General features: G+C 31.7%; 1 protein-coding gene across 1 annotated transcript in view; it reads left to right on the top strand.

Moving 5' to 3' along the window:
- The window catches only part of LOC150099566 (uncharacterized), a 37,078-nt gene that overhangs the window by 4,659 nt on the left and 17,422 nt on the right, over positions 1–14,997 (top strand). The window contains exons 6-12 of the mRNA XM_090403460.1: positions 3,983–4,109; positions 4,271–4,465; positions 4,864–5,037; positions 5,153–5,219; positions 11,361–11,540; positions 12,265–12,426; positions 14,404–14,661. Of these exons, the coding sequence (XP_090259586.1) occupies positions 3,983–4,109; positions 4,271–4,465; positions 4,864–5,037; positions 5,153–5,219; positions 11,361–11,540; positions 12,265–12,426; positions 14,404–14,661 (1,163 nt within the window). The remainder of the gene's footprint in view (positions 1–3,982; positions 4,110–4,270; positions 4,466–4,863; positions 5,038–5,152; positions 5,220–11,360; positions 11,541–12,264; positions 12,427–14,403; positions 14,662–14,997) is intronic.

The raw sequence follows: 14,997 nt of genomic DNA, 5'->3' as shown, positions 1-14,997 counted from the left end.
TCTTGATTTCGAAATCTAATTTTCCTCTTAAATAATTATTAGTTTTGCTATCGAACAGTATAGATTGATTGTAAACTCTTCTTATTTTTTAATTCGTCTATACGAGATCCACCCTTTACATATTCTCTGTCTACAGTCATATGTGCATCCCAAGTTGTTATTTATTATTATATCAAGGTATACCAAATCATGAACTTCTATGATTGGCGTCTTAACATTTATTTCAGATGTAATTATTTTTCTTGCAATTCTCCCTGTTTTGTGAATGATCTTATTCAAGGAGTTTTCGATTATCTCTTTTTGTTGGATTTTATTAGAAGGACATTTCATGTGATTCGCATTTTTCCATTAATTTACATTGCTAGTAAAAATGTAAATACATGTAAAAACGAGAATTTTCTCACAGTCCTCTAGGACCTTCCACTACTGCCAAGAAAATATAAATAACATAAGGAGAAAGAAGGCATGCACACGCATCTATTGCTTAATTTATTGCCTGTATATACTGCGTGTACTGTGTTGTTGAAGTTGTATTTTGTATCATCACTGTAATTTCAGAAAGTCAACTTACGTAAGATAGTGAAATGGAGAATATTATGGATCTATGTAAAACTATACGCAAAAGGATGAAAAATGAAATTAGATCGTATAATACTAGGAAAATTAAAGAAACAATAGAAAACAATAGTAATATGAAGGTCCTAAGACGAACATTATCAGTCGGAACATTATAGCTGCTATAAGAAGAAAAATGGTGAACTTATAAGAAATAGAGATCCAAGAATCAAAAGAATTCAGGAATTTTATACTGAACTCTATGAAGACAAGTACCGAGACATCCAAGAATCATCTATTGATAACTCGAGTGAGGAAGGCTACGATGTCCCTGAGATCTTACAAGGTGAAGTGGAAATGGCACTGCGGGAAATGAAGAATGGAAAGGCCCCATGGGAAGATGGAATTATGGTAGACTTCTTAAAACTGGGAAGAATCCCTGTCATCAAACAGTTGACTAAACTCTTTAATAAATTCCTAAAACAGAGAAAAAATCCAAAAAAATTGGAACAACTCACTTCTAAAATTAATTTTTAAAAAGGGCAATAAGGAAGAAATTAAAAACTACAGATCTATACGCCTACTCCCCACCATATATAAAGTTTTCACAAAAAGTATAAATAATAGAATAAAATCTAAAATAAAGGGAATGTAATCCTGTGAGCAAGCTGGATTTAGAAAGAATTACAATACTTTGGACCATATTCACACATTAAGACAGCTCATTGAAAAATCAATTGAATATAATAAACCCTTATGTCTGACTTATATAGACTACGAAAAAGCATTTGATTCAGTTAAAACATCTGCAACTCTAAAGGCTCTTGAAACCCAGAGAACTAAGGAACCATATAATGAAACACTAAAACATATTTATGATAATGCAACTTCTGTAATTAAATTATATAAAAACATTGAAAAGTTTCAAATACAAAAAAGGCATCCGGCATGGTGATATTATATCTCCCAAACTATTTACAGCTGCATTAGAAGAAGTCTTTAGAAGCCGTGATTGGGAATCAAAAGGAATAGACATAAATGGAGAAAGACTGCATCATCTGCAGTCTTTCTGCACAGATGATGCTGCCCTAATAACAGATAATCTTGAAGATCTGGAAGAAAGGCTAAATCAGCTAAATGAAGCCTCCAGATTAATTGGATTAAAAATAAATAGAGAAAACACAAAAATAACGAATAATAAATACATAAACCAAAGAACAATCAAAGTTGAAAACCAAGAAATAGAACAAGCTACCTCATATGTATATTTGGGCCAATTGTTATCCTTTGACGATTGCCAAAGAAAAGAGATTGAACGAAGAATTCACCTGGGATGGATGGCTTATGGGAAAATGAGAGACATATTCAGAAGTGACATCCCTATGAGTCTAAAAAGGAAAGCTTTCGACCAGTGCATACTTCCTGTCCTAATATACGGAGGAGAAACATAAACTTTAACAGAAGCTCTAAACAAAAAATAGCTGAGAACAACACAACATCGCATGGAGAGAAGTATGCTAAAAATAACATTAATAGATAGGAAGACAAATACCTTGATAAGATCTCAAACAGGTGTCATGGATATTGTAAAATACATTAAACAGGCTAAGTGGAGAGGGGGTTGGCCATATTGCCAGATGCAGTGACTGGAGATGGACTAGAAAAACAACAGAGTGGAGACATATGGATGGAACAAGACAAAGAGGAAGACCGAGAAGAAAGTGGAGGGATGAACTGGAATAAGTTGCAGGAGTGAGATGGATAGGAGAGGCAGAAAACCGAGTGGTCTGGAAAATCATGGGGGAAGACCTTCGTCCAGCAGTGGACAGAACCAAACGGTTGAAGAAGAGGAAGATTATAGACAATAATCGGTAGAAGAATGGAAAATTTAACATGAAGTTTATTACTGATTTAAATTTCTAAGTCGATGTTTGTGAGATTTTGTTTATTTAGACATCTCGACGTTTACCAATAAGCGAGAAAAACTAAGTTAACATGATTAGCGAATGTAAGCATAACATTGGTTTCACGTCATCCTGTTATTCTGGCTTAAGCCAATCAGAATACAATTTGGTTGACTAAATTCCAAATAGCCAGTCCATCCTGGTTCTTTCAATATCCAGATAGATATCTAACAGGACGCACCACGAGAAGCGAGGTTATAACATTAGATCCGAGCTCTCTTGCTTCACAATATTTCTTAAAAGACTACTTGGGTCTCTTCCCAATTAGTCATCTTTAGCTTTTGCACACTCACAGCAGATGACTTCAACGAATAATATACAGGCAGAAAATGGAAAAACATCGTGTCATGATTGCTGTACAAAGGAATGACCTAGTGGGTGGTCATTTTAGTTCTTTACATAAATAGCATCGACTCAGGTGTAAACCAGAAACATAATGTCGTACACACTTTCTTAATATTGCTTGCATACATGATTCGAGTGGCACTGGCTTGGGACTACCTAATGAAGCATTTCCAGATTATTGAATCGTTTGGGTTGATCCAAACTCATGATTATTCTGTGCTTTCTTTAGTCATCCTTCACTTGTGTATTCTCCAATTATCAGATTTTATTTTGTTTTGGGGAAGTTTCTCTATCTACGCTCTATCTAGCACTGTCTATTTTTAGTTCTTTACATATTTTTATGATCCATATTTCGTCCCAGAATGCATAACCCACTGCCCTACGTTGGAATTATATTTGTGCACTTTCTACCTTTATACTCTGTAGTTTTTATGGTCCACATATCACTTCCATCTATTAGAGAAATTATTACCAGAAGTTGAATGAATTCTCATCCTTGTAAGCCTTTTAAAATGGCTAATAAATATTATTGAAAAATATTATGGCTCATTCGTGTCATCTTCAGCAAGCTTGAGGATATCAAATCAAATTTTTGTATGTGATATAGAACGTTCAAAATATGTGAAGCAGTAAATCTGTCATAAAATTTTATTTTCAATTATAATTTAATTTTGTGCTGAAGATAGTCATTTAAAAGCAGTAATTTTCATAATACTCATAACATTTCATATTTCAATTTCAAATTTGGGTTGTGTTTGTTTAAAAGGAAAACATTAAGGCTCTAATTGATCTTCAATGCTTGCTATGATTAGTTTGATTAATACGATAAGTTTTTCTTCACTATATTTACTAGTTCATCTATATAAATATGAAATAAGAGTGGTGATATCAGGCATACTTTATTCTAATTTAAAATTTTTGAAAACACGCAAACTTTATCCAAAAGAACAAACATCTATGATGTATTCATATACACTGTTTTGTTTTTATATATTCTTGTATTACTCCCAATAATAAAGCCATTCTATTACACTAGTGCATGTAATTATTTCTGATCTAATCGTATGATTGGAAATCTTAAGAATCGTGTTTGATATTTGTGTGCTTTGTGCTTGTAGGGTTAGTGAAGACTTCATCTATAGAATGATCAGACCATGGTATTGGAACAATTTTATTTACTATCTTACTACTCCTGGAAAACGTTACAAAAAATCACTTAAAATTCTACACGATGCCACTAGACAGGTAACAATTATAAATATTTAAACAAATTACATTGTGCGTAATATCAGAAATTTCAATCTACTAAAAAATATTTGAATAAAGATTTATTTTGATTTTGTAGATTTCACACAAATACTACTTTTGATTTAATGCTTTTCTAAATAGAAAAATTGTAATTTAAGGTAATCAAAGAAAAGAAGGAACAGCTACTAAAGGAAAATGAGAACAATGTAAAAAACGTAATCAGGGGAAAAGAAGAGAATCCAGTGTTAAAAAAGAGAAAAGCATTTCTTGACCTTCTTCTTGACCTTCATATTAATGACAAAGCACTTACCGAAGAGGACATCAGAGAAGAAGTTGATACCTTCATGTTTGAGGTAGGTACGTCTTACGTAGGTCGAGATAAATTCTGTATTGCGTTTAGAAATGGTCATCTCTCTCTCCCTATCAAATATACATTTTAATTCATATTTTTCATATTTTTAAACCATATCTTGTGTTAATTATATATAATAAACATTTTTTAAAAACTAAATTACATTATTAAATTTCATGACTATATTGAAGCGGATGATCATCATTGCACAAACCCGGACATTGTAATCCTTAAATGCAATAGAGCATTTAAAATTAACGGCATTGTTATTTACTTAATAGGAATTCCTCTTATTCAGAGGATAAATAATCAGGATGACCAGCAAAATATTAAATGAGAAAAATTGTTATTCATAATGAATAAAAGTGTCATTTTCTATATTTCTCAATTTGTCAACAGGGACACGACACCACATCAATGGGAATCAGCTGGGCCCTTTACTGCATTGGTCTTTATCCTGAAGTGCAGAACAAGATAGAAGAGGAACTGTACGCAATCTTTGCAGACGATGTACAGCGACCAGTGACCCTTGACGATCTCAAAGAAATGAAATATTTAGAATGTGTTCTAAAGGTAAGACAATTAGCTTCGCATTCATTAAACTCATATCTACTTGGTAAGATATTTCAAGTGCATTTTAATAAATCATTACTGAGTAACATCAAAGCATCTTTTTGTTTCTTTATAGGAATCTCAAAGACTGTATCCTTCCGTGCCATTCATTGGCAGACATTTGAATCAAGATGTGACAATAAGTAAATCCTTAAACAATAATCTATTTTTTTGACTTCATCTTTTCTTCTTCCGTCATTAATTAGTGAGTGTTCAATAATTAGTGTATCCATTATTAACTTCATTAATTAAGCAATATAACTGGACAGTTATTCTGTGTACAATGTCATTAGTGAGTGGGATGTTAATTATGTTACGTTTCTCTCTTTATTTTGTTGCAAAGGAATGTTGTTCTTTTCGTAATTAAATCCGACGTACTCACCAGCATGGAAACACCGACAATCAGAGAACTCAATATTTTTTTGTTTGTCTAATGCCATGGCATTCTACCTTACAGATGCCTTTCTCTATAAATGTGTTCCTCAACATTCCTTGTTTTCTTTTACAGCCTTTCATTGAATCATTCTTTTCGCATGTGATGCTCTATCAATTTTTCTCTTCTATTTTTCATTTTCTCCTAATGATACTTCGGTCTTCTTTTATTTGTCAAGGGATAAGAATAGTATGGTAGGCACTTTTGACCAGATCGAGATCAAGATAAGATAAGGAATCGTGACGTGATTGATTGATAAGAAGATGATTTCATTTTGGGCGTGACGTCATGAGTTTGTAATGTTTGGAATTTCCCTGGGGGCATATGTGTCAGTGACATGAGTTCTTGTGTTTTGCTTCGCGTATGGAATTATGGGTGATGGTAGAGATAAGGATTCATGTTGTGATTGGTGGTGCACTTCTGACCAGATCAAGATTAAGATAAGATAACGAATCGTGACGTGGGTGTGTGATGTTATGAGATGTAGATAAGTGACGTCATTTGTTAGTTGTAAATAAGTGACATTATTGTTTTGAATGGAAAAAGGAGATATATTAGTGGATAAGGAATCGTGTCGTGATTGGTGGGACACTTCTGACCAGATCAAGATAAGATAAGGAATCGTGACGCGAATGTTTGTTGTTATAGAGTTTGGAATGTTTGGAATTTCGCTGGGGACCTCGCCTGTCAGGGACATCACGTGGTGTGTTGGGTGATATTTAAAGATAAGAATCGGGGCATTATGTGTTTGGAAATTTCTGGGGAACATATCTCTCTCTGTGATATCACATGGTGTTTTGGTTTGGCTATGGAATTGTGGGTGATGTTTTTGAGATAATATATCTTGGAATTTTCCCAGGGTGACAGACATCCTGCAATGTCGTCATGTTTTGTGTTTGGTTGTCTATAGATGGGTGTACTAATTTTCCATTACATTTTTGGGGTATTTCTTTCCTGTTAAAAGGTGGGAATTCTTAGAGTAGAGTCGTGATGGTGGCTGTGATGAGGTTTTTCTGAATAATTTAATTATATACTGGTGTCCCTCAAACACACACTTTTTTTCCATAGCTCATCCGTATTTTCTTCTATATTCATATTCTAATTCAAATTCATATTTTATTCATAATTTATCCGAATATTTTGATTTGTCTAAAATTAAGATCTTAAAGTTCAATAAATAAATAAATAAACAAATCGTCTGTGAATTCACGGCGATTTCGAAAGTGATCTTACTTAAACATACATAACACATCAACGACACTGGTTGTGCTTTTAAGTTTAGACAATTTATTGCACAGATATTATTTACAATATAATATGCAAAAATAGGACTTTACAGACATCAACACTGTCTGTGAATGGAATTGTGGGCGATGTTTTTGAGATAAGATATCTTGGAATTTTCCCAGCGTGACACACATCCATCATTGTCATCATGTTTTGTGTTTGGTTGTCTATAGATGGGTGTACTAATTTTCCAATACATTTTGGGGTATTTCTTTCCTGTTAAAGGGTGCGAATTATTAGAGTAGAGTAGAGTCTAGTGGCGGATGTGTTTAGAGCTTTTCTGAATAATATAATTATATGCTGGTGTCTCTATAGCATTTAAAAATAAATTAAAATAAACGGACAATTAAATGGATTACAGAACCTTTTGTATGTATTCTAGAAATTCTAATGATAATTTAAATTACTTACTATCTTTCCAGAATGGCTCTTCTAAATGCGAATATTCCAAAATAGTTGAATTTTATATCCACATCACAACACAAACACAAAAACCAGAAAGAACGAAATTTCTGTAAATACTGTAACCTGAAATAGTTGAGTACTTCTTCCTTTAGATTTCAGCCCATAAGATCATGCTATGTTATCGTCATGAGTAATATCCCCCAGCTAGCGGTTACTTCAAATCGCGGTTTTCTTCAAAGGAGTCTTTTCATGAAGATGACATGAGTCGAATCAGTAAATTGCGATATTGTTCAAAAGATATCAGTTTCCCAAGTTTGGATGTTTCTGAAATACTTACATATGACTAAGTGATTAGCATTCACATGATTGTGATGACACATATCCTAAAATTATTCATTTCTGATTAAGGATTTTATATACTTATTGTTTTTGAGTACATGGCTTGTTTGTTGGTTGGTTTACATTTTTTGTAGTTAGGAAACTGGAATTTATTTCAAACGAATATTAGCTCTCTAATCTCTCTTATCCTGTTGCCAATTTTGTTGTACGTAGGTGAGAAATCGTGTGTTTAGGTTGGAACTCTTTTTTCCCATAGGAAATTATTGCTGTAGTAAATTAATGCCTACATTTATTTTTTTTAAATCAATATTGATTATTAATTTTACCTTTGATTCCTTCTGCTCTTAACCTATTTCTGTAACTGAAATTTATTTATTTTATTTATTTATTTCTTTAGCATTAGTAATTTTAAGTAACTGATATGCGACAAGCAAGCTTTTGAACTTGCTATAGCGTTTTTGTTTAGAAATTCGTTTTGCCAGCACAACAAATAAATAATTATTTCTTATTATTTCAAATGAATATTAACTCTGTAATATATGCTTTGTTAATTTCTATGTTACCTTTTATTTGAGTGTAATATTATTAACAAATTGTATTTACTGAAATCTAACATACAAAAATTAAATAAAGTGAAAAAGACAGGTATCTACATATATAATAAATAAATTGTCACATTTCAGGTGAAATATTCTCCACTAAAATTCTGCCTATTAATTTAATACCCATTTCCTTTTGCTTCCAAGAATTGACACAGTTTCATTGAGTGGATTTAAAAAAAAGAGTCTCTGGTTAATTTGTGGCATGAAATTTTACAAGGAGAAAAAAAAAATTATGGTCTTATTTAAATTTGTATAACATATCAACGACACCCAATTTGTTCATTTAAATTTACACATTTTATTTGAATGAAATATTATTTACAAATTGTATTTACTGAATCTAACATACAGAAAATAAATAAATTGAAAAATACATGGTTCTTCCCATGCTTGTGGAATTGCCATCATGTGGTTTTTGACAATGTGACTCTCATCTGAAAGTTAATTTTAATCTGGTGATCATTGAGAATTTATTACTATAGTAAAATTAAGGGTTGCATATTTATTTTTTAAGCCAATACATATACTTCTGAGAATTATTAAATGTACAAAACTTTTTGTTATGTTTCCAAAAGCTTTTAAAAGTGCACATTATGTTTTCACGTTTTGGGCATCCAATTTCATTTAAATCAAGAACAGGCTTCCCTATTAACCTCGTTAATGTTTTTGATTTTTCTCTTCCTTTGGCGAGTAATATTTGATATTTGCATGTTGATTCTATCATCCAATTTTTTAGTTTGTCGAGAGATAGTGAACCAATTTCCCACTTCAGCTGATGGTTATATTTTATTAACCAAGAATTCTGTTTTTTAACTCTTTCAGGTAATTCTTTCCAACTACAAGGTGGTTTTGTCAATGCATATCTTACAATAATGCCACCAGAAATATAAATTTCTTTAGGAAATAAATTTGAAGTCTTATTCAGAAGAAATTGGCAATCAATTATCCCAATGATTACTGAAAATTCGTATTTTTCACCCACTGTCGATTTTTCATAAACGTTTTCCTTCATTCTTCTTCTTCTTAGATTACTTCATATGGCACCACAAATATATAGTTATTTATTATTATTTCATTGATTATTAGCTCTGATCGTATATTTTATGTTAACTTTCTGTTACAAAATTCTAAACAATTAGAACTTTTCACAAAGAAACTTTCAAAGAATTTGTGGCTCACCCATTATTTTTACATTACCAAACACAAAACACCACAACACAAAACAATAGCTGCATTTGATGAACGATTACCTTAAGTCCGAAGTCACTCGACTCTATGGTATTTTCTTATAGTACTGTTTACACTTACTATGCCCTTCCCTGACCGTTCCTTCAAAAATGAACCTTTTGCGCAGATGACCCAACGACATGTTTTGACATGCTGCTGGATATACTGTTTGGTGTGTTTTTATCTTACTTTGTGTGGAGAAAGGTAAAATTTGTATATGTGTTATCTGGAGAGTACAAACATTTTTTCTATACCAAACTTTAATAGTTAAAGTCGTTTTGGGTTAATTATCTGCTCTCTCTCTCTCTGTAAAACAACCAAATTCTAACAGTTCTGATTTTCGATTATGTGAACGAATTGTTTTCAGATAACTCAAACAATGTCAATAGGTAGGATTAGACATTTTCTAAAATAATCAATTACATGGATATCAGTTTTCAACATTTTTTCCCGTTCCTGGCATTAATTTCACAGTAGCGATTTTTTAAAAAAAATAATTAAACATAATTGCATTAAGGTATTAAGTTGTGGATTTAAATATCGTGTTCTAATCAGAATAACTGAGTTAAAAATTCGCTGTGGAAAAACACAACAACAAAAGCACACATCTTTGTTCATTTAAGTTTACAAATGCACATTTTATTTTGCTGAATTACTATTTACAAGTATATTCACTGAAAAAAATTCGAAACATGTAATTACCTAAAAATATTTCACAATATTTAGTTTAGACTCTTAACATTTTCCAAAGAGTTCAATGAATAAAATTTTTGTTACTCACTGTTTCTTGGTTACATTACATCAAAATAGCTGGTCACGCAAAAGAATTTTTAAATCACATACCATAGTAACCACACTTCCATACATTTGATATTGTGCCAGTTTGGTAATGACACCATGCCTCCCTAAACATTCTGTGTATTCTTTCGTCACCAAATATACACAAACAGTTTTCGTAAAATGTTTGTAAATGTCCAAAAATAAAGAATCATTATTGAATTGGATAAAATCTTGAAAGTCTAATTTTACCATTGATGAATTTAAATGATTAGCGATAATTTTGCTGATGATACGAATAGCTGGTAATTCAGTTTCCAAAAATAGTAAATGATTATCAATGTCATACATTTTTGGTGAAAATCTCTCAGCTTCTTCACAACTAATAGAAAAAACTTTACTTCTATCAGTTCCTGTATCATCAAGTATTAGTTCCCCATCTTGGCATTTCAGAATATAACAATCATCGAGCTCCATTTCGTAGTCAACTCTTCTTTGCAAGTAGCCGAGGATATCAGACCATTTCCTGTGTAACTTTTCCCAAGTGGTCCTGGATAAATACATCACAATGTACATGTCTTCTAAAATAATAATCGGTTTCCATCCTTTTAGAGCTATGTGAAGAGTTTTGTCTCGTGCTATTTTCCTGAAGAAACAAAATTTCAATGACTTTTGTGGCTCACCCATTATTTTACTTTACTTTCCTGGATACAAAATACTACAACACAATACGATAGCTGCACAGGATGAACGAATTTCCGTAACTGCAAAGTCACTTGAATCGTTTGTTTTTCCATATAGTACTGTTTACCTGACCTTACCTTAACTCTGGCTGTTCCTTCCAAAATGAAACTTTCGCGCAGATGATTCACGGACATGTTTCTACATGCTGTTGGATATGATGTTGATGTGAGATTATCTTACTTTGAGACATCATAGGACAAATCTTATCTCTGTGGCTCGAAGGGTATTCTATATTATTTATCCTTATTATGTAAAGTATGCATAATACTTTACATGTTAGACCATGTGACCTGTAGATGTAATTATTTATAAATAGATTATTTATAAATGTCATCTGTAGATGTAATTTATAAACAATAGGAATTTTTTATTTTTAAAACTTAAAACTTTCAAGTAATCATTTCTTATGTATCGCGATATGTCAATTAACAGTAACTATATTTGCGTTATTTTTAAATGTGCATTTCTAGAAGAATACACCATTCCTCGAGGGACTACTTGTTTCGTTTTCATTTATGGACTTCACCGTAACCCAGATGCATTCCCAAATCCTGAAGTATTCGACCCGAGTCGATTTGTTCCTGAAAATGCCGTCGGCCGTCATCCTTACGCTTTTATACCCTTTTCTTCAGGCCCTAGAAACTGTATAGGTATGATGTCTTCAATTGCAGCTAAGAAATATAAATATTTTTCTGTTATTTTCAGAACTAATCACTCAAATATTTTAAGGCTAAGTATATTTACTTAATATTCACTAAAAATGGACAGCTGATTATAATTCTACTTGTTCAGAATTATCAAAAATCCTTACATCCTGTATTTTAAATTAATATAATACTGAACATGAATTCTTCTGCCATCTGAGATCGAGTAAAAATGGCAGGACAATTACAGCCAATTCAGAATACCAGAAGTTTAGACTTGTTGGAGTTCTCTCGCATTAACAGTTTATAAGTTTTCTCATTATTTACAGAAAAAAAATTATAATCCTGAAAAAATGTGTGATGTCGAAATCGGAAAATTCCAAGTCTTTCCGAAATCCAAAAAATGTGAAGGGATAATTTTCAAGGATTATCTCTTCACCAATGGAACTTTAAACATACTGAATGCTTCGTCTATGATAAGCTTCTTTAAACATACGAGACCAAGGAAAAAAATTAATAATTCTTTTCTGTGAACTCTACGAGAAGTCAAAGTTGCTTACGTGCGACTTCCACTTTTCAGATAATTTCTCGCTGACAATAATCTTATATTGATTAATAGAGCTTTTTTAAGTTTTCTCTTGCTTCTTTCTTTCTTTTCATACATCTCCAGCGAATTGCCAAATGTATTTTCTTTAAAATGCACACTTTTATTTTATTTTTCGTTAAACAGGTCAAAGATTTGCGATGATGGAAGAAAAAACAGTTATTGCCAACGTCTTAAGGAATTTCCGCCTACATTCCCTAGATCCGCGGGATCAGGTTCAGGTGGTAGCAGAACTTATTCTTCGCCCAGCTAAACCAATTCGAATCCAATTTAAGAAGAGGAAATTAGGCTAAAAATTACTCGAATCAACGTGCATGAGAATTGCATACAAAGGAATGTGCAACGTGCATTTAACTATTACAAAGGGGTGATAATGAATACTGAGGTACTCCGTTTCTAAGACTTAAGACTGTATTTCAAACTGACTTTTGTCTGAGATTTTTGTGTTTTAATAAAATATTTTTTTCAAAAAACATCGAGAATAAGAAAAGATTTGTTTCAAATTACAATTCTAAGATCTAACACATTCTACACCTTGTCACTTATGTGAAACTATTACTTAGTATTTGATAAGCCTCGTTTTAAACTGAAGCGTTAACAACAACAACAACAGTTAATGTGATACAGTTAATGTGATATCTGCGGTTTTGACCAAACCCCACTCTTCACTGAGTAAAAATTAAAATCGATACAATATTCAGCTGTGTTTAGAGTTAGTATTTCCATTTATTCACTTTTCACATTCAACTCCTGTCAATAGCAGAAAGCCATTCTTGAATGATCATAGTATTTCAGGTCTGCATTTTTAAGATTTAAAATTAAATTTAAATAAAAAGAGACGGAAATTATTTTCAAATTATTTTGTCCTAATACAAATAAGTATGTCATTTGTAACAAGAATTTTTGTAGCCGGTTTAGACGGTGAAAATAAAATAGATTTTCCAGGGGGACATAACCCTGCCGACATTGTATGCCACTGATTAACTTCCTGGTCTATAGTTGAAATGGCTTTGAAGAGTTTCTCATTTCGAGTTGCAAAAGAACGCAGGATGTAATAACTACGACTGTTGTGCTATTTTAAGCACAGAGGATAAGTATTGTTGGGAAAGAGCTTGTAAAGGCAGCACCAGTATGGCATGATTACTCCAATGTTGACTAAATGGAGAGAGTTTCCAGTGGATTTAGGCAATGCAACCATTCGAAGAATAGCCTTAATATATTAGGATTCATCCATTCAAAACAGCTCCATAATCCCGTTTTAATTTAACTCATTTTACATCTGGTATTGACCTCCAATATGAGCTATTAGTAAACAGCAAAACATGTACAAGTTTCGTTTGTTACTATAAAAATCTACAAATAAAATCCAACAAATATATTATTTTCTCATAGATTCATTTCATGTCTAGAAAACCTTATTTTAAAAGCAATTGTAGATAGTATTCCAAGGAAATATTTTAGTGAGATTAGTTTCTATGTTTTCGTAATTTTTTTGAAAACTTTTGAAAAAAAGTTTAATGTTAGATGAAAACTGAAAATCACGTCAAAAACAAGAAGTCAAAAAAAAAATTTTTTGTACAAAAAGTCAAAAAAAATATTTTTTGTACAGAAAGTCAAAAAATTATTTTTTGTACAAAAAATTATTTTTTGTACAAAAAAAGTCAAAAAAACATTTTGTATACAAAAAAGTCAAAAAAAAATATTTTCATCTACAAAAAAGTCAAAAAAACATTTTGTATACAAAAAAGTCAAAAAAAAATATTTTCATCTACAAAAAAGTCAAAAAAAATATTTTCATCTACAAAAAAGTCAAAAAATTAATTATTGTACAAAAAGTCAAAAAAACATTTTTATCTACAAAAAGTAGATAATTTTAAACTTTTCTATTGAAAATGTCTCTGAAAGGACTCGAATGATTTTCCCAGGTACTTACATATTCATGGTATTTCCAACCCCGTTTATCAAAGTTTACGAGTTTTAAACGATGCACTCTGAATCAAACAACCTTTGCTTTGCTATTTTACTATTTACAGCAGACTTTTCAAATTAAGGTTATAACAAAATTAAATTTAAAATATTTATACATTTCATTATGTGCGTGTATTTCTAATCGTTTTCGCAGCTTAATGTCTGTAATCACGTGTGATATTCGATATCCTTTCTCTCTGACAAGTGATTGTGAAATCAGTTGCTACCCGCTTTATCTCACAGAGCAAAAGACGAAGTTGTCTTCATTCGCTGTGCTTTCTTAATTTTATTTCTGAGATCATTCAATTAAAATGAACTCCAAATCTCGTTGTTGGTTCGAGCAAGTAACCGGGAATGATCTTCCCTTTGTTCAAGCATTTGTGTGGTTGTTAGGAACATGCATTGCGGTTATTTTGATATCCAAAATTTGTAGTGTGCGCCGAAGCTGGAAGCTGCTATCGAAATTGCCAGGACCTCGTCCGACATTTTTTCTGGGCAACATGGGAGCAATGATTCGGGTACTTCTACAGAAAAGGATTCATCCAACTCATGTCTGTAAGTTTAGTTATCTAGTAAAAGTAATTAATGCACTGTTTAGCGAATTAATGTTTGCTTAAACAAACGAGAATTTTTTTAGCTTATATTTCTGTACACCAGATGTCACTACATATCATAATTAAAACTTTTAATGTCAAGGTTTTCGATATCAATTTATATTTATTAGTAATTTATGTGGTACAAGAAAATGTTTTTACTTTATTTTATAAATATTTTTATTATGCAGTAATTATTTTTGGCCTTGACAGTCAAACTCATGTTGAAATGAGGGAAATTCGTTCAAGTAGCTTGTTAGTTTGCTTCATTATGTTCATTATTGACCGTCTACAACTT

The sequence above is a fragment of the Typopeltis vanoorti genome, chromosome 14 (genome assembly GCF_054136105.1).
Source record: "Typopeltis vanoorti isolate ZY-2024b chromosome 14, IOZ_Tvanoo_1.0, whole genome shotgun sequence".
NCBI lineage: Eukaryota > Metazoa > Arthropoda > Arachnida > Uropygi > Thelyphonidae > Typopeltis > Typopeltis vanoorti.
Note: the sequence above shows the minus strand (reverse complement) of the source record. Positions and strands in the feature narration are given on the sequence as shown.